Genomic DNA, 24,172 nt, shown 5'->3' on the forward strand with positions numbered 1-24,172 from the left:
GGGTATGAAACGTGTGGCAGCAAAATTTGTTCCAAAATTGTTGAATTTCGAACAAAAACAGCGGAGAATGGAAGTTGCTCAATGAAGTCGACAACGATGCGGATCTACTGAAACGTGTTATAACAGGTGACGAAACATGGGTTTACGGATATGATGTCGAAACTAAGGCTCAATCGTCCCAGTGGAGGCATTCTGGATCGCCAAGACCGAAAAAGGCTCGACAAGTGCGGTCGAATGTGAAGGTTATGCTCACTGTGTTCTTCGATTTTAATGGCATAGTGCATCATGAATTCTTGCCACAAGGTCAAACAATCAATAAGGAGTACTACCTACAAGTTCAACGCCGTTTGCGTGAAGCAATCCGAAAAAAACGCCCGGATTTGTGGCAAAACAATTCATGGATTTTGCACCACGATAATGCACCTGCTCACACTTCATTGCTTGTTCGTGAATTTTTGGCCAAAAACAAAACTTTAACGATGCCCCACAGCCTCCATATTCGCCAGACATGGCTCCATGTGACTTTTTTCTATTTCCAAACATAAAGAGAACATTAAAAGGCCGTCGTTTTACAAGCATAGATGACATTAAAAGCGAATCGCTGAAAGAGCTGAAAGCTATCACAAAGATCGAGTTTCAGAAGTGTTTCGAGGATTGGAAAAAGCGCTGGCACAAGTGTATTGTATGCGAAGGGGACTACTTTGAAGGCGACAATATTAATGTAGATGAAAAAATAAATATTTTTTTCAAAAAACGAAAATTCCCGTTACTTTTTGAACACACCTCGTATTGATTTAATGTATTGATTTATTGTGCCATCCATTTTTGTTAATATAAATTTTAATATTTACAAGTTGTTGTCAAATATAATTATTTACTTTCAATATAAATTAGTCTCAATAATCAGCTTGTTTTTCATGAAAATTCTTCAAAAAATAGAATATTTTTAAAAACAGCTATAAGTGTATTGGAGAATTTTTTGACTCAGTGTAAGTGTATAATGTTTTGGTAAATATCAACAATTCTTTTTAGTTTGCTTTATGAAACGTGCATGTTGATATACATTGAAACAAAAATAGAAATTACTAAAATATTTTTTAAGAAACTGCAGAAAAAAAAATTATAATTTTTTTTTATAGTTCTAGTCATACATTTTTGTATTTTATTGCCGTAATAAAAAAATAAAGAACGTCCCATAAAGGTTACCGCACACTCATTCACACACTAACACATACACTCAATACAAAAAATAAAAATAAAAAGATCTCATTTAATGTTTTGGTATTTACTTTTTTCTAAGCGCCCCCCCAAAAAAAAAAAAAAAATAGACTTGAAGGCAACAAAAGTATCGATCGAATGGCCCACTTTAACTGAACAAATGGTTTCCTAACAAACACGCTAACAACGTCTCTCCGCGCGCGCTAACTGTACAATTATTGTGCCCCAGCTGAAATTAATTGCAGGCTTAAAAAAAAAGGAAGAAGAAAAAAAAAACAATTTATGATCCTGAGAAAGGGTTAAAGGAAAGTTTAGAAGAAAAGATTGCGACGCCAGAGAAATCTAAAAGGGTGGACAATGAAAGTTCCTGAACTGTGAGAGAAAAAATCTATTATTATTTTTAAATCACTGATTTAGATAGGAAAATTCAAATGAAAAATGAAAAAATGAAAAAAGAATGAATTTCAGTTCATTTTTAGTTTATATTGTAAAAACATACATCAACAATGCTGCCATATGTACAGGACATACAAAATAATTTAATTCGATTTATTACTATATACATAACTATAAACAATTACATAATTATAATTGGAACTTTATACAAGCACAGAAAAAATTAATTAATTTAATAAATTTTAAATAATTAATAAAGAAATTAATAAAAAATTAAAAAACAAAAGAAAAAAAATTAATGATATTATTAATCAAATTTTTGGTTCAGTAAATTCGTAATTAGAGATCAGACTTTTTAAATAAAACAAAAATAGAAAAAAATAAAATAAAATGAAGAATATCAAGCAATTAAAAAACTATTCCTTTGGTATATATTCTGTAGGGTTTTTTTTGTCTTAACATGTAAACCACAAAAGTAACATCCGTTATTTAATTTCTTTGTATTCATTTATTATCATTATTATTTTTTTAGTTAACACAAATATTCCATAGCTTAAATGACCACGAAAAATAACATTTATTATCGCCCAAATATATATATATTTATTTATTAATTAATTTTTTTTTAAATTATTAATTAAAATCCCTTTCTCATTCTTGGGGGGAAAAAATCTTTGGCCATGCCTTTCAATAAAATCAGTCCGTTCCTTATTTTAATTTAAAAATTAGTAAGAATATTACAGTATTTATTTACAGTTTTACTTTTTATTTTATCACTCTGCCTTAAAATCTCGGTTACTCAAAATTACTTTTTTTAATTTTTTTACTTTGAAAATTTTTATTTTTGAGTAATGTTTTACCAAACTTATTTACACATTACAGTTAATGGCCCGAAATTCCCAATTTATTGTTAACTGGTAACAAATTCTTATTGTTATTAATAATAAAAATAAAATCAGTCCCGTATTCATTTTATGTGCTAAGTTAAATTTGTTTAATATAGCTTAAATTCAGATAGGTTATTCGTTTTAATTGAAATTTTTATGAAAAGTTAATTATTTTAAGTTTTTCTTTTTTTTTTAATTTTAATTTCTCGTAATAAAAATTATTTAATTGTTGTTAACGATAAATAGGGGTAGGCCAGAACCTAACAAACACTAAATATACAAACTTTGATCGTGTTAGACGTCTGTGCCGCATCCTTCCTGGTAGCCCTCGTCCGGTGAATTCCTGGACAGAACTCGTTTGAGTGCGTTCACTGGTGGCAACACTGGTACACCTCTCTGCCACACCCGCAAAGTCTTGGCACTTGGCGGAGGCGCACTACCAGGTATTGGAAGTCCATAATCTGGTGGATACTCTTCTTGGGCGTGCTCTACAATTGGTGTTCTGTCGCAAGCATCCATGCTTGGTGTACGGCCGCCTAAATAACCATCTTCCCAAACGGTGGCCGGATATAGGCCATCATTGGCGCGAGTGTATTCACCACTGGCCGGCCTATCTTCCCTTGTATCATTTATCAAATCTGGATTTGATATTGGTGCGGCAAACTGTACAGTGTTCAAGGCGTCTCCATTGTTTTCGTATTCCACTGGGCTATCCGGCACTCTTGGTGGTTTCTGTACCGGATTGGTCTCTCTCCTTTCGACCACTGTTGACGTTTCAACGGTAACTGGTGTGGTTGGTTTCTGTGCTACACTACCGTTGGCCACAACTTCCACTTGGCCTGGTGTTTTAGATTCTGAGAATGGAATTCTTCTCAACCTTATCAGAAGAATCAAGATGACTAAAAGAATGAAAAGTATCAGGATGACAAGAGCGGCGCTGAGTCCGGCAATCTGACCACTTCCCAGGCTGGTCATCCCCGCCATTCTATAAGAAATGTGCACAGTATAGTTTGCTTCAGCGTTCCCAGCGCGGTTTTCAGCGATACAATAAAAATCACCAGAATCCGCTTCCTGAGCATTTGTCAAGGTAAGGATGCTTCTCTTGTCAAACGTTCCACGTTCAAAAATGAACACTTTCTGATATGAACTGAAGGCTGAATTATTCAGCAACAGCCTGCCGTTAGTGTACCAGCTGATACTTGCCTCGGGTACAGACTCGACTCGACATACAACGGTGGCATTATCACCAGCCGTGGCCTCAACATGCCTACTGTCCAGCCGAATTTCTGGCCGGCATGCGAAATCTTCCAAGTCCAGCTGGGCAAACGTTCTTCTTGCTATCCTTTCAGGACCACCGCTACATTTGGGTGCGATCTGATATCGCTTGTTGTTCGTAAGCCATATCTTTGCGGCTCGCAGATGACAATCACAGTACCATGGATTATCGTGCAGCTCCACATGCTGTAATCTAGACAATATCTCCACAGTTTTAGGCCTCAACTCAAATAGTTTGTTTCTATTTAATTTTAAAGTTTCTAGTAGTTCAACACCTTCAAAAGCGTGCGGTGATATCATCTTCAGTTCACAATTTGAAAGATCCAATTTCACGAGACCCGGTATAGTTTTGAAGGCGTGGCTATCGATTTTCTGTATGGGGTTTTTTGAAAGTGTTAATTCCCTTAGATTTGGTACTTCTTTAAAAGCTGATGTTGGTACAAAAGTAAGCAAATTATTTGATAGATCCAGTTCTACAAGATTTAGAAGACCTTGGAAAGCAGTATTGTCTATTTGACCTAGACGACAATTTCTTAAATGAAGTCTTTGTAGATTAACTAGACCGACACGTCCAAAGTTGTCTTTAGGGAGTATCTGAAGGTTATTGCCTGACATATCGAGTACTTGCGTTTCTGGGTCTACTCCCTCGGGTATCATGATCAGCGCACGGTCTATACATTCGACAGTTCTCTTGCCACCTTTCCATTTGCACATGCATACTGGTGGGCAATTGCCCGACACTGATAAGCTTGTCTTGAACAACAATGAAATTATTACAACGAAGATGATCCCCATAGTCACATATCAGGATTGCGCTCAAGGCACGCTAGTTTTCTAGTTAATTATTTGGTAAATTTTAGCACACTCACCATAAAATAGCACAGATCGTCCTGTTTTTTTTTTATTCCAAATAAAATTAAATAAAATAAAGACTTTGTAAATTGTTAGCGCGCACTTCACTTTTTAATAAAATAAAAATTTTTTAAGAAAAATAATAATTATTTGTTGATGTGAAATAAAATTGCACCAACTTTATCCACAGGGGTCACTAGGTTTTTGACCGAACTGGCCTTTACGAGGGTGGCTTAATAAGGCCACTTCATCACAGCACATCACTACTACATACAGCACTGAGTACGTCTGAGCACACATACACCTAACTAGACAGTTACTCGCCTAAAGTTCAGCGAGAGACTGAAGCAAGTAGGAGCAGTATGACTTGGAGGTCTGACTAGGCAGACAGTAGCGATCCTAGCGGCCCCCCGGCGTCCTCCACCAGCTACCTCACTTCCTCTGCTCCACTTTTCTAACACACATACCCTCCACTCATCGTGTAACCACCGCCACCTCCCACCAAAGTTCTTCTTCACTCATTCCTCTCTGTCTTTGTTCGATCACTGTCAATTTTTCACGGACAAGTGGTGGGCCCCAGCAGTCAGATCAATGGTTCTCCAGACCCATCTGTGTCTCCATTTCTTTAGACCATTAATTTTACAATTCCAAGTCCACTTCTCATCCCAGTTGTCCAAACTAGGCCTCTTTTATCTTACTTTTCATCCTCTCCACCTACACACACACACTAACGGGCTTTCACTTCAGGGATTTTCTTCTTTCTACAAGTATTCAATTTATTGGAGCCACTTTTTCTTTATTAACTAAATTAATTCCGTTAAACAAACAGTCATATTTTGAGCGAAACTAATAACAGGTTAGGTTAGGCCTAGCTAAATTAGTTTGAACAAAAAAGTTAATTTAACTGCACCTGTTTATTACCATGTTACAAGTAATGGGTCCCAGTTGTTCGATATTTTATTGTAATTAACTTAGGATGGATGATTTGCGAGGAATCAGTCAAATAAAACAACTCGTCACTTTGCCAACGTTTCGACAAATATATTGTCCTCTTCAGGGCCTGGATATTACAAATACAAAACAATTTACAGAGTCAGTAACATAGAAAAAAACAGTAAAAAATCAGTAATATAAAAATAAACAGTAAAATACAATAAATTCTTTATAATTATTGAAACTTACGTGGCTATACCTGCTTCTCCATTTCTGGCTCTTAGTTTCTGTAACTCAACCAACCCGCATAGCCACGTAAGTTTCAATAATTATAAAAAATTTATTGTATTTTACTGTTTATTTTTATATTACTGATTTTTTACTGTTTTTTTCTATGTTACTGACTCTGTAAATTGTTTTGTATTTGTAATATCCAGGCCCTGAAGAGGACAATCAATATATTTATCGAAACGTTGGCAAAGAGACCGAGTTGTTTTATTTGACCGATTTCTCGCAAATCATCCATCCTAAGTTTAACAATTTACGGTCACTAAACCAATATATTCATAATTGTAATTAACAATTAAATTAACTTCAACTCATATAACGTTAACCGTCCGTTACTCCTGGAATCAGAAAGTTTAGCTTTGCAGACAAACAGTCTTGTTTATGACTTCCATATTTTTTGTTTCAAATAGTTTTTAGATTGTCTCTGAACTGATCGTTAACTAATACTATTTTTTTTTTTAAATATGTTAGAAAATTCTTCGTAACTTTTCATTCCCTGCACAAAACTGATACAAAAATCTCACCTCTACCTCGTTTCCAAATATTGTCCAACACGTCGATTGAGGTGCCAATCGGCCTTGTGGACCACAATCTACTTCAGTAAAGTTTTACAAACTCCAGCGAGAGTGTTGCCGCCAATGGGCAGTTTCTATTCCTCCTCAATTGATCAAGCCAAGAAAATTACTTAAGCCCAGATTCACTGATTATATTTTCTGTGGATTGTGAATCGCAAATAAATAAATAATAATTAAAAAAAAAAAGGGTTTTGAGTTGACAGAGGCACGTTTTACTAGCACAGCTCGCACAAATACATCCGTTCTTTTACAAATCTATTCATTCAAAAGGCTCGAAGAGTTCTGAAACGTATTTCTGAATTAAACTCAAATTCGAATATTTGAAACTCCCGATTAAAACGTCGAGCGAAAGCATTAGATCTTCAAAAAACGTTTTTGTGTAGCGTCAGTTAATTAAATGTAAAAAAGAAAAATTACCGTTATATTTATTAATATTTTTTAATTATTACTTATTTCCTTTCACAAAGAGTTTATTCATGTGAATTGAATGGAGGGATTTTCCCGTATAACTGTTTAGTAATTAATTTGGCGAACGTCCAGCACTTGCTCGTCCTGCTTATTGTCCAGCACTTGCTCGTCCTGCTTATTGTCCAGCACTTGCTCGCCCTACTTATTGTCCAGCACTTGCTCGCCCTGCTTATTGTCCAGCACTTGCTCGTCCTGCTTATTGTCCAGCACTTGCTCGTCCTGCTTATTGTCCAGCACTTGCTCGCCCTACTTATTGTCCAGCACTTGCTCGTCCTGCTTATTGTCCAGCACTTGCTCGCCCTACTTATTGTCCAGCACTTGCTCGCCCTGCTTATTGTCCAGCACTTGCTCGTCCTGCTTATTGTCCAGCACTTGCTCGTCCTGCTTATTGTCCAGCACTTGCTCGTCCTGCTTATTGTCCAGCACTTGCTCGTCCTGCTTATTGTCCAGATCTTGCTCGTCCTGCTTATTGTCCAGCACTTGCTCGCCCTACTTATTGTCCAGCACTTGCTCGCCCTGCTTATTGTTCAGCACTTGCTCGTCCTGCTTATTGTCCAGCACTTGCTCGCCCTGCTTATTGTCCAGCACTTGCTCGCCCTGCTTATTGTCCAGATCTTGCTCGTCCTGCTTAATGCCCAGATCTCACTCCTTTGGAATACCAATTTTTTCCGATCCCAGGCTCATTTTGAGGGAGACGGAGTACAGTGCGTGACAACAATTTTACTACTTAGATTAGAAGCTTAAAGCAAATTGTATTGAAATCTTTGCCTCCAAAGAACCTTCTTGGAACTAAAAAGAAATTGAATTACTGGCGAAAAATGGATTATATTTCGAAGATTAAAGCTGGTAAGTTTTTAGTTCCAAGAGAGTCATTAAAGTAAAACAGCCCAAAAAAAGAGAAAAGACGTTCAGAAGTCTGTAACCACAAAATTCTACAGCTTATTGCCGCCTTTGAGTAATATTGTTAACAGCTAGGTACTCAAACGGACAAAACGCACACACTTGAAAATAATTTGTAGAAATTGGCACGATTACAACACTCCCATTTTCAAGGGGTGATAGAAATTAATTATTGATGACAAGAATTTGAAATAAATAGTCTCTTTCTATGAGAAGAAGCTGAACTAGTAGTCCTTATTACAGTACAAACTGGAAGGGTATAAATGATACTCAGGCCAACCTGTAATTAGGAAGTCGAATATTACAGAGAGTTCAATGAAGCAATCCATTTCCGGGAATGAGCTACCCCTGGTAATTTAAAGACAATAAATCATCCTCACATGCACACAGGCACACATGCACTCCCTTCATTTTGAAGGTTTGGTAACATTACTAGTTATACGTGAAACAACATTTACATTTAAACATATGAATCTTGGTACCTTGGACAACTAACATTAATGCCTGGATATATTAATAATTAATCCTTTATTTTTAAAATAAACAAATAATAATACAAAATACAAAATTTGGAAATAGCATGGCCTATAGCCTTCTGCAGGAGTTAGCCTTTATATATAGAATATATATATATATATATATATATATATATATATATATATAATACATTAAAATAAGAAATACATAAAAATAAGGACATGATACAAAAAAGAATAAAAAATAAATAAAATGAGGTTTGAAGTAAATACAATGAAGAGGAAACCAAATTCTAAAGCTAAACAAAAAAAAAAAACAAAAAAAAAGAAAATAAAACAAACTTCTTGAGAGTTAATAATAATAATAATAATAAAAGATATTTAAATTGTACATTCTACATTTATAATTTTGTGTCTTACAATCCAGGCTCTCTTAGCAAAAGTGATCAGCGGAAGATAATCCAGGGTGGACAGTAAATCAACAATATAATGACCAGAAAGACTAAAACTCCCCATGATCTGGAGTCGGAGTTCACCTAGAGTAGGACATATAGCCAGGAAATGATACAGATCCTCCTGTGCCCCTATGGAGCACAGAGGGCACATGCTCTCATCACCCTGCCGCTCCAACCATGGGACACTATTCAGCCTGAGTAGCTCGGCTCGAATTTTAAAGAGCCAGCTAAGGTCTCTAAAATTTAATTGCGCATTGGCTATATGTCCAAAAAGCGAACTGCTATCATCTATGTCCTCCATTAGTGTCCTGTAAAGGAGGAAACGCTCCGTCTTTCTGGCCCTTCTCACAGACTCCTCCCGAAAAGCACCCCGCACTGTATCCGCCAACGCAGTCAATTGCGGTTGCCACACATTGATGACGTCCAAGGATAAGTCGAATGCCAACGAATGTTTCTGCGCCAGGACATTCCAACGCCGAAAAAAAGCCGCATCCCTTCCAATAATTTCAAGCGCCACAATACGTGAAAGACGGGAAGCTGGAAGCATGAGGATTTTACGGATGTATTTAAAGTGGAGGTGCAAGGTGAATACAAAAATAGGATCGACCGAGGTTTCCAAGTGGAGGATGTAATTAGGGGTCGAAGTGGGGAGAGCAAAGAGCTTTTTAATATAGTAGCGCTGGAACTTTTCCAATACTTCAAATCCTTCAAAACCCCAGACCTGACAACCGTAGCAGACTATCGCACGAGCAAGTGCATTAAAAAAATTAAGCTTTGCGTAGAACGGGACATCATTTTGAGCTACGAAGCTGGACCAAACTCTATTAATGCCTGCCTTAGCTGAGGAAATTCTATTAACTAAATGTGGTGTGAAAGACAGACGCGAGGTTAACAGAATCCCTAGATATTTGTAAGAATTTACATTCTCCAGCCGCTTGTTCTTATAAAACCAACGCTCGTTGGCCGCTGGTCCACCTCCTTTTTTAAAAGACTAAGACCTAAGACTTGCTGAAATTGAGAGAAAGGTTCCAACGATCGCAATACCTCTCCAGAAGATTAATATTCCTCTGCAATAGAACAGGATTATCGGCCAGCCTGGATATATTATTTGACTCTAAACTCAATTTTACTCACATAAATGAAGGAATCGGAACTGATAAAAAAAAAAGAAGCTCCTTTTTAAGCGCTCCCTATTCTCCACCCAAAATTCCAATTGCTTTCCATAAATAAACTCATCCTGCATAAATCAGTCATCCCGTTCTACGCCATTGCAGTCTGCAGTTTAAATTAACAGCTTTAAATCCAATCACTCTAAACTTTAAATTGCCCAAAATAAATTCCAAAGCTTTATATCACCGGACTTGTCTCGCTACACTTGGAATTTCTTACCTCCAGAACAGTAACTGAGACTGTTGGTCAGATTTTTTGTCAATGCTAGAACAAATCCAAATCCCATCTGCCAATTCGTTGCCGTGTACGATGCATCGCAAAATTATCCTCAAAAATGTAGGAAAGAGTTTACCTTTTAAAACGTAATTTTTATTTGTTATTGTTTCAAATTTCACTGTTTTTTAAAAAAAATTATTAACCTTTCTCTCCGACAACTAATCAAAAAATTCTGACAATTAAATAACTATGAAAGGATGCAATACAATTATTGTGCTCGTCTAAAATAAATCTCTTATTCTATAGATAGATAGATTAAGATAGATTAAACTAGGGCGGCCTCAAGGCCTACGTCACTGCGACCCCTTTTGGATCTCTTGTGGCTCCCCTCACTCTAAAGCTCACCCTCCAGACCTGTCCTTTTAATCAGATTCTTGATGCTGGAGAGCGGCTCTTGGGTAAAGCTCTCAAGGCCTTGGTTTTTCCTCCCCGAGAAGTAACATCCTTAGCCAGACAAGCCCCTCACACTAACACAACACGTGCAGTGCCGTTTCCTCCTCTTCCTGGCACAGAACCTACAGAGGCTATCATCTGCACAGGCCCATGCGATGCAGTGGCCAGTTAATAGGCCTACAATCATCCTTATAGCCCCACACGGTATTGACGGATTAATTCTGCAGTCAGCCTCGGCGAATAGCCTCTTTAATGAACTACTTCGCCTGTCTCTGCCTAGTGGTGGCAAGCCTAAAATCTATAAATTAGACTAAAATATTATTTAAGAGATTGGCTAGTACGCTTTCCTCCAAAATTTCCTTGAAAATGAATCTTTCTTGGAAAATGTTTCAAATATAAGTTAAAGATCAACATGCCATGCAATTAAGTGCATCAAGTTAAAGAAAATTAATAAAGCAATTTTCAAAAAAAGAAAACGAATGAAAGGTTTCTTTTTTTATTTTTTAATATTTGGAACCTAACCTAACCTAACCTAACCTAACCTAACCTAACCTAACCTAGTCGAAAATCGCAGTTCTTCGTTTAGTTTCATTTGCATTAACCTGACTTTTTTTTTTTACAAGAAAGTCGACTGTATTTCTAAAATTTATTTACAGAAAATTTTTCAGTACTTAACAAGAGTAATTGTAATTGAAATTATTCATTTAAGATTAGTGTAAAGCAGAAGTTAAATTTCTAGTTGATTTTGAGCAGTGAGAGAGGTTATTGGCGATTAACACGCAAGTATATATTCGTAAATTTCGATTTGTACTGAAAAGATTTTTGTATTATTTAATAATATTTTAGAATATATAATGGTGTGAAGCTTTAAATATAACAAACTGCATGGAGAGAACAATTGCTCACTTGACTCTAAGCTAGCAGAGCACATCATGCTTCTGGAGAGATAACGAACCGGGGGGTTGATGTTGAATTTCTGCTATATCTACTCCTCGAATTTTATAAAATTGTTCGAAGTTGACAGTGAAAGCATTTTTTTTTTTTTTAAGCTCATTTTATGCGCTTAACGTTTTATAACTGACAGAATATTACTGTTAGAATTTTAACGACATGTTATCGGTTTTTCAGTCAATATCATTTGTTTGTCATTAAATTATGTATTCCTTGTGAAATTACTCAGTATCGAATTGATTCTCTTCTTTTTTTTAGAGACTATTTATTTTATTTTATTTTTTAATATCCTCTTAAAAGACTCGATAAAAGGAAGTATTGAGATCGTGTCCAAATTTTAATTTCGTGTTTAAAGGTCCCCGTGCAATTGACCTATTGGCAATCGACTTGTTTGCAATCGACCTCTTCATGCAAAAAACAAAATCCTATAGAAAGAAGTAAGGTCTTGGACAGGAACATATCATTTTATCGCTATTCTGTCCCAAGATATTGTCTGATATAAAGAACTAAATGGCTCAAGAAGGTGCAATTAAACGGGAAAAAGAGATGATGACATATTAAACTGACAGGTTATTTCTCTGCAAAAATTTTTGTGTTCAAGTCGAAAAGAATTAATAGCTTAATGTAAATCGCCTGGCTCAATCAAATCCTGACAATCTTCCACGTTGTTTAAAGAAGGAGACCTCATTGCTTTCCAACCTCCAACAAGTACCTAAGAGAGTTCTAGCGCTGGCTGGTTTCACTCATCATCATGTCATACTGGTTGTGGCACTGAGCACTGAGCTCTGTGACACGATTCAAATGTTTATTTGTATACACATTTCCTAAATTTATACTGGGTGATCCATTTAAAACGCACCAATCGTTAATAACTTTATATATACCCAAATCGAATCCCACGTATGCAGTCATTCATAATACTTAATACATCATAATAATTTTTCAATAAAGTGTAGTCATACGCGGGATTCGAACTGGGGATCTCCCACGCCCTGGCAAGATATTCTTACCGCAATCATAGGACAAGAAGTCTTGCATACGGGGTACATTAAAATGATGTGACGGTTGCTTTTATTTGATGATAAAACAAATTTATCCTGATTCACCCACAACCATTACATTACACTACATTCTTAAAAATCTTCAATTATTATTATTTTTTTACTTTGCGTCACCAATAACATTTTTTGCAGTCAGAGATCCTCCCGACACCTGTATATTTCTGGTGGAAAATTAATATTGAAAACCGTTCGCGAATAGATAAAATTGTAACTTTGATCTATTTTGAAAAATATTAGGGATATCGAAACGGGGTCAACGTCATTTTTCACAATTTTTTTTTTGTAGTTTTCATAATCATTGTCAAAACCAGTGGTCCTTATGAAATTCTTAATCAGGTTTTTGGCCGTAACTCCGTCAAAAATGAAGTTACAGCATCGGGGCGGTGGAAAATTTGAAAACTAGACCAAAAAAAAAAAACATATAGCTTACTTCGTGGGTTTTTCCGAAATTCAGCTATCCCAAAAAAAGTTGATAGCAATTGGTGCGTTTTAAATGGATCAACTCTGTATATGTAAAGTCGCAAATAAAATTATAACAACAAAAAATCATTCTAAATTTCGAATTTGAATAAAGAATTAGCTGACCGAGAATTCAATTTCTCTGAATCAAGATTTTTTTTTTTTTTTAATTCACACTCGGTGTTTCTGTGTTCGAATCCCTATGTTTTCTGTGGTGTCAGCATAATCTTGCTACATTATTGTAAGTTTCTTTGTAAAAAAATGAAATAACTAAAACTTTAAAAAAAAAAAAAGTTAAAACTTACAATTTGTGAGTTTCAGTGAGAGTCGAGAGAGAACTTACTCTCCAGTTTTGCTCCATCCCCATCATGAATGAAGCAAATATGTTTGTAAATGCTTCGAGTCCATTTGTAAATTGTTCAACCATTAGTTTCACAATTAATATTCTGAACATTACCTGAATGTAGAAAGTTTAATTAGAATAATGAACTATTTCTATTACCTTTAATTAACAGTTTATCTCAACTTTTACCACTTTGTTGCTGTGAACGAGGTTCATTGTGAGAATTACTAATATTACTTCCTCTTGTAAATAAATTATAATTTCATTTCTTAGTTTCACTTAATAAAGTAGGAAAGAAAAGTATTGCAATCAGTTCCAATTTGTGCATTCACGTTCGATAAGAAATCCAACAACATTAACTAAAAAAAAAACGTTTTCCCCGGGATTAATATGGATAAAGGACACCATTTAAAGTGGGATGTGTTTTGTGTTGACTGTTCAGGAAGTCAGTCCAGAACACATACCATCCTTTTGATGGTAATAATGTAACAAATATTGTAATTATCACAACAAGCATAAACCCTGAACATGTACGAGGGTCGTTTGAAAAGTCCGTGCAAAAATAATAGGATTTGTCCAAGTCTGAAAAATAGCCATTCGTTTCTGCAATCACCTCCTCGTTTGAATAAAATCTTTCTCCCGCCAGCCATTTCTTCATATTGGGGAACAAATAGTTGTCCGAGGGAGCCAAGTCTGGAGAATAGAGGGGATGTGAAACGAGTTGGAACCCTATTTCCATTAATTTTGCGACCACAACTGCTGAGGTGTGAGCTGGTGCGGTGTCGTGATGGAAAAGGACTTTTTTGTGGGCCAATCGTGGGCGTTTTTCTTGCAGCTCGGTTTTCACACGGTCCAATAACGTTGAATAATATGCACCTGTAATAGTTTTACCCTTTTCCAGATAGTCGATGAGGATTATTCCTTGCGAATCCCAAAAGACAGTCGCCATAATCTTTCCGGCCGAAGGAACGGTCTTCGCCTTTTTTGGCGCAGATTCCCCCTTGGTAACCCATTGTTTAGATTGTTCTTTGGTCTCAGGAGTGTAGTGATGTATCCATGTTTCATCCACAGTGACGAAACGACGCTTAAAGTCCTGCGGATTCTTCTGGAACAGCTGCAAACCGTCCTTACACGATTTCGTTTTTGGTCAAGCGTGAGCAATCGCGGCACCCATCTTGCGGATAGCTTTGTCATGTCCAAATGTTGATGCAAAATATTATGTACCCGTTCATTCGAGATGCCCACAGCACTAGCAATCTCACGCACCTTCACTCTTCTGTCATCCATCACCATATCACGGATTTTATCAATGATTTCTGGGAGTAATAACCTCAACAGGGCGTCCAGAACGTTCAGCGTCACTTGTGCCCATATGGCCACTCCGAAAATTTTGAAACCACTTATAAACTGTTCTAATCGAAGGTGCAGAGTCACCATAATGTTTATCAAGCTTCTCTTTAGTCTCCTGAGGCGTTTTGCCTTTCATAAAGTAGTGTTTAATCAACACACGAAATTCTTTTTCGTCCATTTTTTGAAAATCACTCGACTTCCTCGATTCAAACGAATGCCAAACACAAAGAAATAGACCGATCTGGCTGAAACTTGGTGTGTGTTCTTCCAAGAGATGCTACTAACTAAACATAACCTCGATACGCGCCAGTGGTGCTATCTCTCTGACTTTGCACGGACTTTTCAAACGACCCTCGTATTAGATCCATAGTTCGAGAGCTTGGCAAAAACCTATGACTGAAATTGGCTACAAATCTTTCTTCCATTTTGGATCACTAATCTATAAAAATGACCTTTACACTGCCACCTCTATTATATTCGACAGCTTTTATTAATTCAAGAAGTTTGCTTCGTAATAATATATTCCACCAAAACTTTTAACCTGATAATAATACTAATAAAATATTTAAGAACAAAATTAATAAATATTCTAATATAATATTTATAAAAAAACGTTACAAACCACAGCAAAAGAGTGGTAACCATTTTCCACAAAACTGTGTCCTTTTTTTTTGTTTTAGCTAAAAGTTTCTAAATGATATTATAAAATCATGTGAAAAAATATTTTCTCTTTTTCCCCTAAAGCGATTATGATCGTACTCTTTAATTTTAATACCTAAACATAATAATTAGTCGCTTTATGTGCACGCAACTTAAATATACGTATATACAACGCTAGGCGGGCAGTTCTTGTTTGGCCCTGAGCACGTTGAATTATTCAAACAATTAAATTCTTATTTATTTACAATAGTGACACGTATTGTACTTTATTATTACGTCATTATTACTATTAAATCTGAGCTCATTAAATTAGTTTCAAAGTTTTTGTTTGTTTCTTTTAGATCTTAAAGATATAGTACTTTGATTCAATTTTTATTTTGACTAACAATACAAGATAAGAAGTTTTGCAATTGTAACGAACTTTCTATAAAGAGTTTAAACCAGAAATATTTGTTTTTGAGTTCTTTGAATTGGTCTGAAATGTTTGAGAGGTCCTTACCTCTGTCGTATCAGTAGAGATTTTTCTAAAAAAAAGGAAAACTGCTCCAAAGAATTTTCAAAATTAGTGCATTAATTGATTAGATGTAGATCACTAACTTCTCCAGGAAAACTGATTTAATATTTTTGGGGAAAGCCTTTGAGGATGGTATACTCAAAAATCCTAAATATACTGGGGAATTCAATAGGATCCTGACAATTCTTTTCTATCAACGTTGTTGGTTATGTCGGTCACTAGCTAAATCAGAGTAGTGTTGTTCAGTTGAGGTTGAGGTTCGAGCCCTGCAAAGAGCCTTCAGAGCTCAAGCCTTATAGCCCTCGAAGATCAAGTTGAAGGCTCATAAACCTGGAGTTGAAGGCTCACAAAGTGCGAGCTTTTTTAAAAATTCTTAAGGAATGACGAGTAATCAATGAACAAGGAACATTTTAAAAATTATTGTATTCATTTATACCAAAAATATGATTGAAAAATTCATTAGCTGCTATAAATTGATTTTATTTTAAGAAATGAATTTATTAATAATACAAAAAACAAAAAAAAAAAACAAAGCTCCAGCCTTTTGAGCCGAGCCTTGGAAGCTCACCGAGCTCTCTGTGAGGCTTCAGCTCGAGCTCTCTGACTCGAGCCACCCGCTGAGCCCTGAGAGCTCCAGCGCTCAAGGCTCGAACCTTATAGCCTTATAGCTCAGCTCTTGAACAACACTTAATCAGAGAGGATGCTTAAAGCTCAAGTTATCAGACTATCAATGAAAGAAAAAACGAAATACATGGTGGTATTTCGCATCATGATGACAAAGACTTTGTTCGATCCTCGAAGGGATGTGCGGCCCCCCGGCCTAGAATTTATCTTTTGGCACAGCATTGTCCGGTTGGCGGCACTGGAGAAGACAACGGAGAGGGGGCTCCAGCGTGTGCCTCGGAGCTTGAGCCAGTTGCCCTTGGGCTTCTCAGGAGAGTATAGGGACGTATACGCATATCAGTCTTGTCTGCAGTTCAGCCATCTTTTGTCTTGTGGCACGTCGGCAGGCGCATGTGTCTAGTGAGATTTTGTGCCTCTAAAGTCTACTCTGGTCATGACCATGATATATTATTTAGACTTTAGGACCTTGTATAATTTGTATCTTACTTGGTAAATATATAAAATTTTATTGTATTTGTCTCAATCATTTAATGTATTCTGAGTGTCGGTGGCGTCCCCACCCTTCCCTTTCCTTTAGGAGTTTTATTTTATTTTATTTGACCTCTTCCAAAGACTCTTCAGACTTCTTTTTCAGCTGTAAAAACTCTTTACTTGACGTAGCGTTAAGAAGTATAGTATCAGCAGGTGATTGTTGAGGTAACAGAACTTGAATCTAAATTATTCAATCTTTACAAATTTGCTAAGAATTGAATTATTCATGGGGGTTGAAATTAGGAAATTAAATCCGTAGATTTACAAAAGAATTTGGTCCAGTTATGCGAGTTAATTAATCATGAACTAGGCTTATTTGATCAGCATAAGCTTGATGAAAAAATTCTATGAGAATCCGCCTTGTTAGAATGTTAGGATGAGATGACTAACTAGAAGGCAGTGGGAGTTAAGTTAGATAAAAAAAAAATAATAATAAAGGACTCCTAAGATAACTGTAATAAATTTTCCGTGATTTCTTTTGTTTAACTAAATAATAAATAATGTTACATTATATATTTGCATTAAGATGGTAGAAGAGGAACAAGAAGAAATGCCCGTGGCAAGAAGATGAGCAAGCCTGGTACCAACCATTGTCCTAACTTGCACCGTCTCAGCAAACTAGCAAACAGACTCTAATGTTTCTCTCCTCTCCTAGGAGCCGTGCAACCCAGACATTTAAATTATAGGAGAATGGTAATTTTTTTTTTTCTCACAGGAGCAAGTTGTTAAAGTGATCTTTTTTACAAGTTTGCTCTTAAAAATGAACCGGGCTACTCTAATGGCAGCCTATATTTCTCAACACAAAACTTTTAAGAGTTTCAAAAAAAGATGGAGTAAAAGTAGAACGAGTTGGTTAGGGTAGACAAAGAAAGAAGGGGTTTAAAATAAAAAAAAAAAAAAAACACTGCCATAATTTACTCCTGCATAAGTTGGGGTCCCCCCCCCCAGACTACATTTCACCTCCAGTTAAGGGGGTGCGGGAAGTAAAAATTGGGGTAACAGCAAACCCAAGCGCGCTATACCCGTGGCAAAACAGAAATAAGGATGGTTGAGAGCGTAGAACTGGAAGGCACAAATGGCTGCAAACATAGGACTCGAGAGAAAAAAAACTGTTACTTCATAAACTGGCTCCCATTACCTGACACTATTAAGAAGCCTTAGGGTTTTACAGAGTTCTTCGCTTAAAAACTGCTCGTGAAGTAAAGTGGGCGCCTCTAGCCTGGTAAACAACGCCTCTCCTCACCTCTTATTCCCAACCATCTCTCTTCCTCAAAGTATTCGTTAGTTGTACTCTCCGGCCAACAGTTACGAGTTTAGTTTTGTTTAACATTGTTAGTTACACAGTTTTAATCAAAACTAAGTATTGTATTGGTCAACAACTGGCTGGTACAAATAGTAAATTTGAATGAGAATAACTTTCCTCAAACATTTAGTTGCTCTCACCAATTTAAACCAAACTTAAAGAAGAAAAATCTGGAAATTCTGAGAAAATATCCTGTAAGATAGGATGAAAAAATAATTGCCATTTCAGTCGTGATACATTTATTCTGCCGAGCTTTCGACCTAGGGACACATATCACACACAGACCGATCACGCTCAGCCCATGAACAGACAAGACAGAAGACACACCAACCCTGTAATGTAAAAATATTACTTTGTAAACTAGTCCCTAGGTCGAAAGCTCGGCAGAATAAATGTATCACGACTGAAATGGCAGTTATTTTTTCAATCCCATTGAAACAATGAATCAGTCACCAAAAATAATGAACAACAATCCTGTAAGATGTTGTACAGGGTGATCCACTTAAAACGCACCAATCGCTAATAACTTTTTAGGAAAGCGGAATTTCGAAAAAACCCTTGAAGTAAACTATATGTTTTTTTTTTATTTAGTTTTCAAATTTTCTACCCCCAATGCTGTATCTTCATTTTTGGCGGAGTTACGGCCAAAAACCCAATTGGGGTTCCATAAGGACCACTGGTTTTGACAATGATTATGAAAACTACATAAAAAACTGTGAAAAATGACGTTAACCCCGTTTCGATATCCCTAATATTAGTTGAGCTATTTAAGATCAAAGTTACAATTTTATCTATTCGTGAACGGTTTTCAATATTAATTTTCCACCAGAAATACACGTTTTAGGAGGTCCTCTGACTGCAAAAAATGTTATTAGTGATGCAAAGAACAATAATAAGAATTGAAGATTTAAAAAAATGTATTGCAATCTAATGGTTATGGGTGAATCAGGATAAATTTGTTTTATCATCAAATAAAAGCAATCATCACATCATTTTAATGCACCTAGTTTGCAAGACTTCTTAACCTATGATTACTGTAAGAATATCTTGCCAGGGTGTTGGTCTAGTGATCAAGAGCGTGGCTTTTTAAGTGGGAGGTCCCCAATTCGAATCCCACGTTTGACTACATTTTATTTAAAAAAGTGTTATGATGTATTAAGTATTGTGAATGACTGCACCCTCGGGATTCGAACTGGGGATCTCCCACTTACAAAACCACGCTCATGACCACTAGACTAACACCCACTCTTCCCTGGCAAGATATTCATACCGTAATCATAGGTTAAGAAGTCTTGCAAACTAGGTGCATTAAAATGATGTGATGATTGCTTTTATTTGATGATAAAACAAATTTATCCTGATTCACCCACAACCATTACATTACACTACATTCTTTAAAATCTTCAATTATTATTATTTTTGTTCTTAGCCTCACAAATAACATTTTTTGCAGTCAGAGGACCTCCCAAAACGTGTATTTCTGGTGGAAAATTAATATTGAAAACCGTTCACGAATAGTTAAAATTGTAACTTTGATCTTAAATATCCCAACTAATATTAGGGATATCGAAACGAGGTTAACGTCATTTTTCACAGTTTTTATGTAGTTTTCATAATCATTGTCAAAACTAGTGGTCATTATAAGAACTCAATCGGGTTTTTGACCGTAACTCCGCCAAAAAATAAAGATACATCATCAGGAATGGAAAATTTGAAAACTAGACCAAAAAAAAACATTTACTTCGTGGGTTTTTTCGAAATTCCGCTTTCCTAAAAAGTTATTAGCAATTGGTGCGTTTTAAATGGATCACCCTGTATATCCACTTAGATTTCACCAACACCTTAAGTCCTGACATAATCAAGAACTGAGAAACCAGGAACTATTGCACGGAATGAAACTGAATTAAAATAATCTATTCACAACCAAGAGAATATATAAATTATTTATTTATATTTTTTTATCCTCTTTATTTAATAATTTAACAATAGAAATAAGAGTGTAATCGAGTTTTATGTTAACTTATAATTTTTAGTTATATCTATCATTCTTTAAGAAAGTTATTAAAAATATTAAGGCATATTCATGTTAAAACTCTGTTTCTTGTTATAATTGGCAACAAAATTTTTAAGTCAGGTGTCTTCACTTTAAGCAACTATCCAAAGTAATTTAGATTAAAGTTTTGTAACTTCAATTCAGGCTTCACTTAGACAGGGATGTGTGATTTCTTGTAAGTATTGATGCTGAGTTGCAATTGGTACCAGTATTTTTTTATTTATTTTTTTGTTAAGGCTTTTGTAAAGCGTCAACATCAATCTCTAGGAGTTCTTCAAAAAAAATGGACGGAGCCCCATTTAAGTGCATTGCCAGCTTCCACCTCGCAGTGTATCGGGGGAAAAAAGTACTGAGTATTTAATATCGAAGCTGGGATATTGTACACAGGGCCGGATTTTCCTATAGGCTAACTAGGCTTCAGCCTAGGGCCTCAAGATCAAGAGGGGCCTACATTCAAATTGTTAACAAAATTAAAAGTACACTATTTTAAAAACAGTGAACACTAAAACACTGAACCGTAAATAAGGAGTAATTCTACGCATATGACTAATAAACAAACATAAAAATGTAATTTACAAACTTAAAAATGGGAGGTGAAAGGGCCTCATAAGTGGAATAGCCTAGAACATCTCTTTATCTAAATCCGGACCAGATTGTACATCATCTCAAATAAAATCTTCGAGAACCATATTCAAGGACAACTGATTCTCAAAACAATTTACAAAAAGCATCCTGGTTCTTTTTCTCTAACAATCGATAGAAAATATTGCGTCACATCTGTCCAAATTCCAAACATTTCTCTCTCTGTAATCAAACGAAACAGGCGCCCTTGATAGCCGGAGATATATACCTATATATTGTGATACTGGTTTCGATTTCCCGTCTAAGCCTTGGATTTTATTGAAAGATTAATATGAGAAATTTTTCTAGTAAAGTGCGTTTACTAGTCGCTCCGTCCAAGGCACCTAATTTGGTAGTTAGACGTAGAAACCTACCTTCAAAAAAAAGGGCATTACTTTACTTGTTTTTGACTTAAATCAAGATATACCTAGTTAAAAATGGCTCAGTACTGAAAGAAATTTCTACTTGTCAAGGAAAAACCTTTAAAATTTCAGAGAAACTTAAAATATTTTTCTCATGGATAACGGGCGTTGTACAAAACTTCGTCACTAATGCGGCCCTCGAACATTAAACAAAAAAAATTGCAAATGCCCATTGGTTAGAAGTTATTAAAATAAAACCTGTAAACTTCTAATTTCATTTTCAGTTTTGTCGATCTTAATGTCATTGAAGGAGCAGTAAGTAATTAACAATGAAGTGGAGAAGGAAATGGATCATTCTATCGGTAGTCTTCTTAAAATTTTGGAAAGGAATCACCCTAGAGTTATTTCTTATTAACTGGACTGTATTCTCAGATACAATATTGCTCAGCAATTTCAACAGTTAACTTGTAAATGAAGACTAAAAAAGGAAGTAATGTAGGCGATGGGTTAAAACAAAACAACAAGAAGGCTGTAAGTTAAAAGCCAGACGCCGCTACCGTGTCCTCTACTTCAAATTTTGACAAGACCATGATACTTCCTTTCAATAGGTGTAAGAGGGGAGAGAAAACACATTACGATGTTAAAGAAATCCTGTGAGTTGCTTCAAAAAGATGAAAACCTTGAATTTTAAATTATCCTACTGTACTCAAAATAAAAAAGACCCCCCAAAAAAATTAAGATTTTTTACATAAGAGATTACAGATTGATAAAACGAAAGACTATTAATAGCTCTCTGCACGCTATCCAGTCCACAGAGAGATAGCAGCGACACGCTAACTCATCACAAGAAAGTATTTGGCTTTCAGAAAAGTGCATAAACTTTGTGCCCCCCCTCCCAATCCACGTGAAACGGAAGGGAAACTCCAATGCACCTGTTACTATTTTACGATCATCAAGTTGAACTAATTGAACGTCCGACAATTGTTACGGTCACGATTAGTGCAGTAACAATATTTACCAACAATAAAGCTCTGATTATCTAGCAAAAGAACATCGTATAATACTGCATCATGAGAGCACATTTTGGGTCTGTCCATTTTTTTTTTTACCTGTAACCATCAAGATGAAACTAGTTGGGATAATTATCTAGTGCCACATCTACGGCTAGTACTTCTTTGATGATTTTTAAGTATTTAGCCGCCTGATTAGGGATGAACAGAGTTTCCTTTTATCCCGCAAAAACCAATATGGATTGTTTGTAGATTAATATTTTGGTCATTCGGTAAAAAAGTAAGTTCCAGTTGGTTGAGTCGAATGTCGAGGACTTTGCGCGAGGCACTTTGTGCAAGCGATAGGCCAAGATATTGGCACTTTATCTGCCGCAAGGATAGGATGCGGGTAAGATAGATGAATAATCGACTTTACGATTCTAATCTACACTGAGAGGCCAAAAAAATGGCCACCCTTAACAAAATGAAATTTAACCATTCGTTATTGCAAAGATAAAATATTTTTAGCATACATTTTTGATAAACGTATGGTAGCTTAAAAAGAAATGATAAGGAAATTCAAAATAGGGAAATAAAGAAATATGGAAAAACCAAAAAAATAACACATACAAATCACTAGCACACCGTTTGTTTTTGTAAACTTTGATCTCCAATCTCCAAGTGATGTGATTGGATTAATTTTTATAGAGCTCTAACAGATATTGGCTACATAGACCGACATTCTTTCGGAGGCTGTTGTCCCATTCATACCACACGTTGGCGAGGAATTTCCGTTTAAACACGATAATGCACGACCCCATACAGCAAAGATTGTTTCCCGCTACCTGTAAAACGCTTCAATCCGATGTTTAGAGTGGCCAGCATGTAGTGCAGCTCTAAAGCTAATTGCAAATCTATGGGATGAGTTGTCAAGACGAATTAAGAGACGTCCAACATTATCAGATTCGCTTCAGGAGTTAAGGATTGCACTAGCGGAAGAATATGAAAATAACGCTCAGGAAATTATTCATAATCTTATTAGGTCAATGCCCCGTCGAATGCAAGCTGTAATAAACGCAAGAGGCGAAAACACACCCTATTGATTGGAAAATTAACATTTTGCTAATTTCAAATTACTTTATAATTTTTCTTTTTCTAAATACCACTTACTTTGAATATTCCTAAGTATGTTTCATGTGGCCTGTTATTTATTCTAAAAGTATGTGGAGACGTTAATAGGAAATTGATTGGAAATAAGAACACATACTGTGTGGCCACTTTTTTTGCATCTCAGGTTAAATGGGGCTCATGAAAATTTCTGAATGGGCAGCAACAAATAGCTGTATCATCGGTATACGAATAAATTCTTTTGTGAGAGACCAGTAGAATGTAGAGGAGGAACTTCTGCCAGATGTGGATTAATAGACTTGAATAATTTGAATGAAGTAAAGTTAGATAGTTGCTGGAAATGATTTATATGAGTTTAAGCATAAATTCTTGATGCAACACCTTGTCGGATGTACTTGGGATACTTCTAGAAAAGCTCCTGAGTAAAACTGCTTCATCTCAAAGTGGCGATGGTGTCAACGAAGCGGTGAATCTATGAAGTAGCGGTTTTCAATACCTGAATTTGTGGTCGCGGTCGCATGATAATGATGTTAGGCAGGCGTCTTAGGCGCAGTTTCTCCAGTGGTTTCACCAGGGTTGGTCGAAAACCGATCTAATCTCTAATATTTCTTTAATCGTCACATTACAATTGAAAATTGACAACCATCCTTTAAATATTGTT

The 24,172-nt window shown here is 35.9% G+C and overlaps 1 protein-coding gene across 1 annotated transcript; it reads right to left on the reverse strand.

Moving 5' to 3' along the window:
* Positions 1-2,679: 2,679 nt before the first annotated feature.
* On the reverse strand, positions 2,680-5,132 carry kek1 (leucine-rich repeat, immunoglobulin-like domain-containing kekkon 1 protein). The gene has a single exon (XM_074129931.1). The coding sequence runs from the start codon at positions 4,569-4,571 to the stop codon at positions 2,796-2,798; it is 1,776 nt and encodes a 591-aa protein (XP_073986032.1). The 5' UTR covers positions 4,572-5,132; the 3' UTR covers positions 2,680-2,795.
* Positions 5,133-24,172: the final 19,040 nt, after the last annotated feature.

Source organism: Rhodnius prolixus, unplaced genomic scaffold (assembly GCF_049639745.1).
Source record: "Rhodnius prolixus isolate KJV_2025 unplaced genomic scaffold, Rpr scaffold_21, whole genome shotgun sequence".
NCBI classification, from domain to species: domain Eukaryota; kingdom Metazoa; phylum Arthropoda; class Insecta; order Hemiptera; family Reduviidae; genus Rhodnius; species Rhodnius prolixus.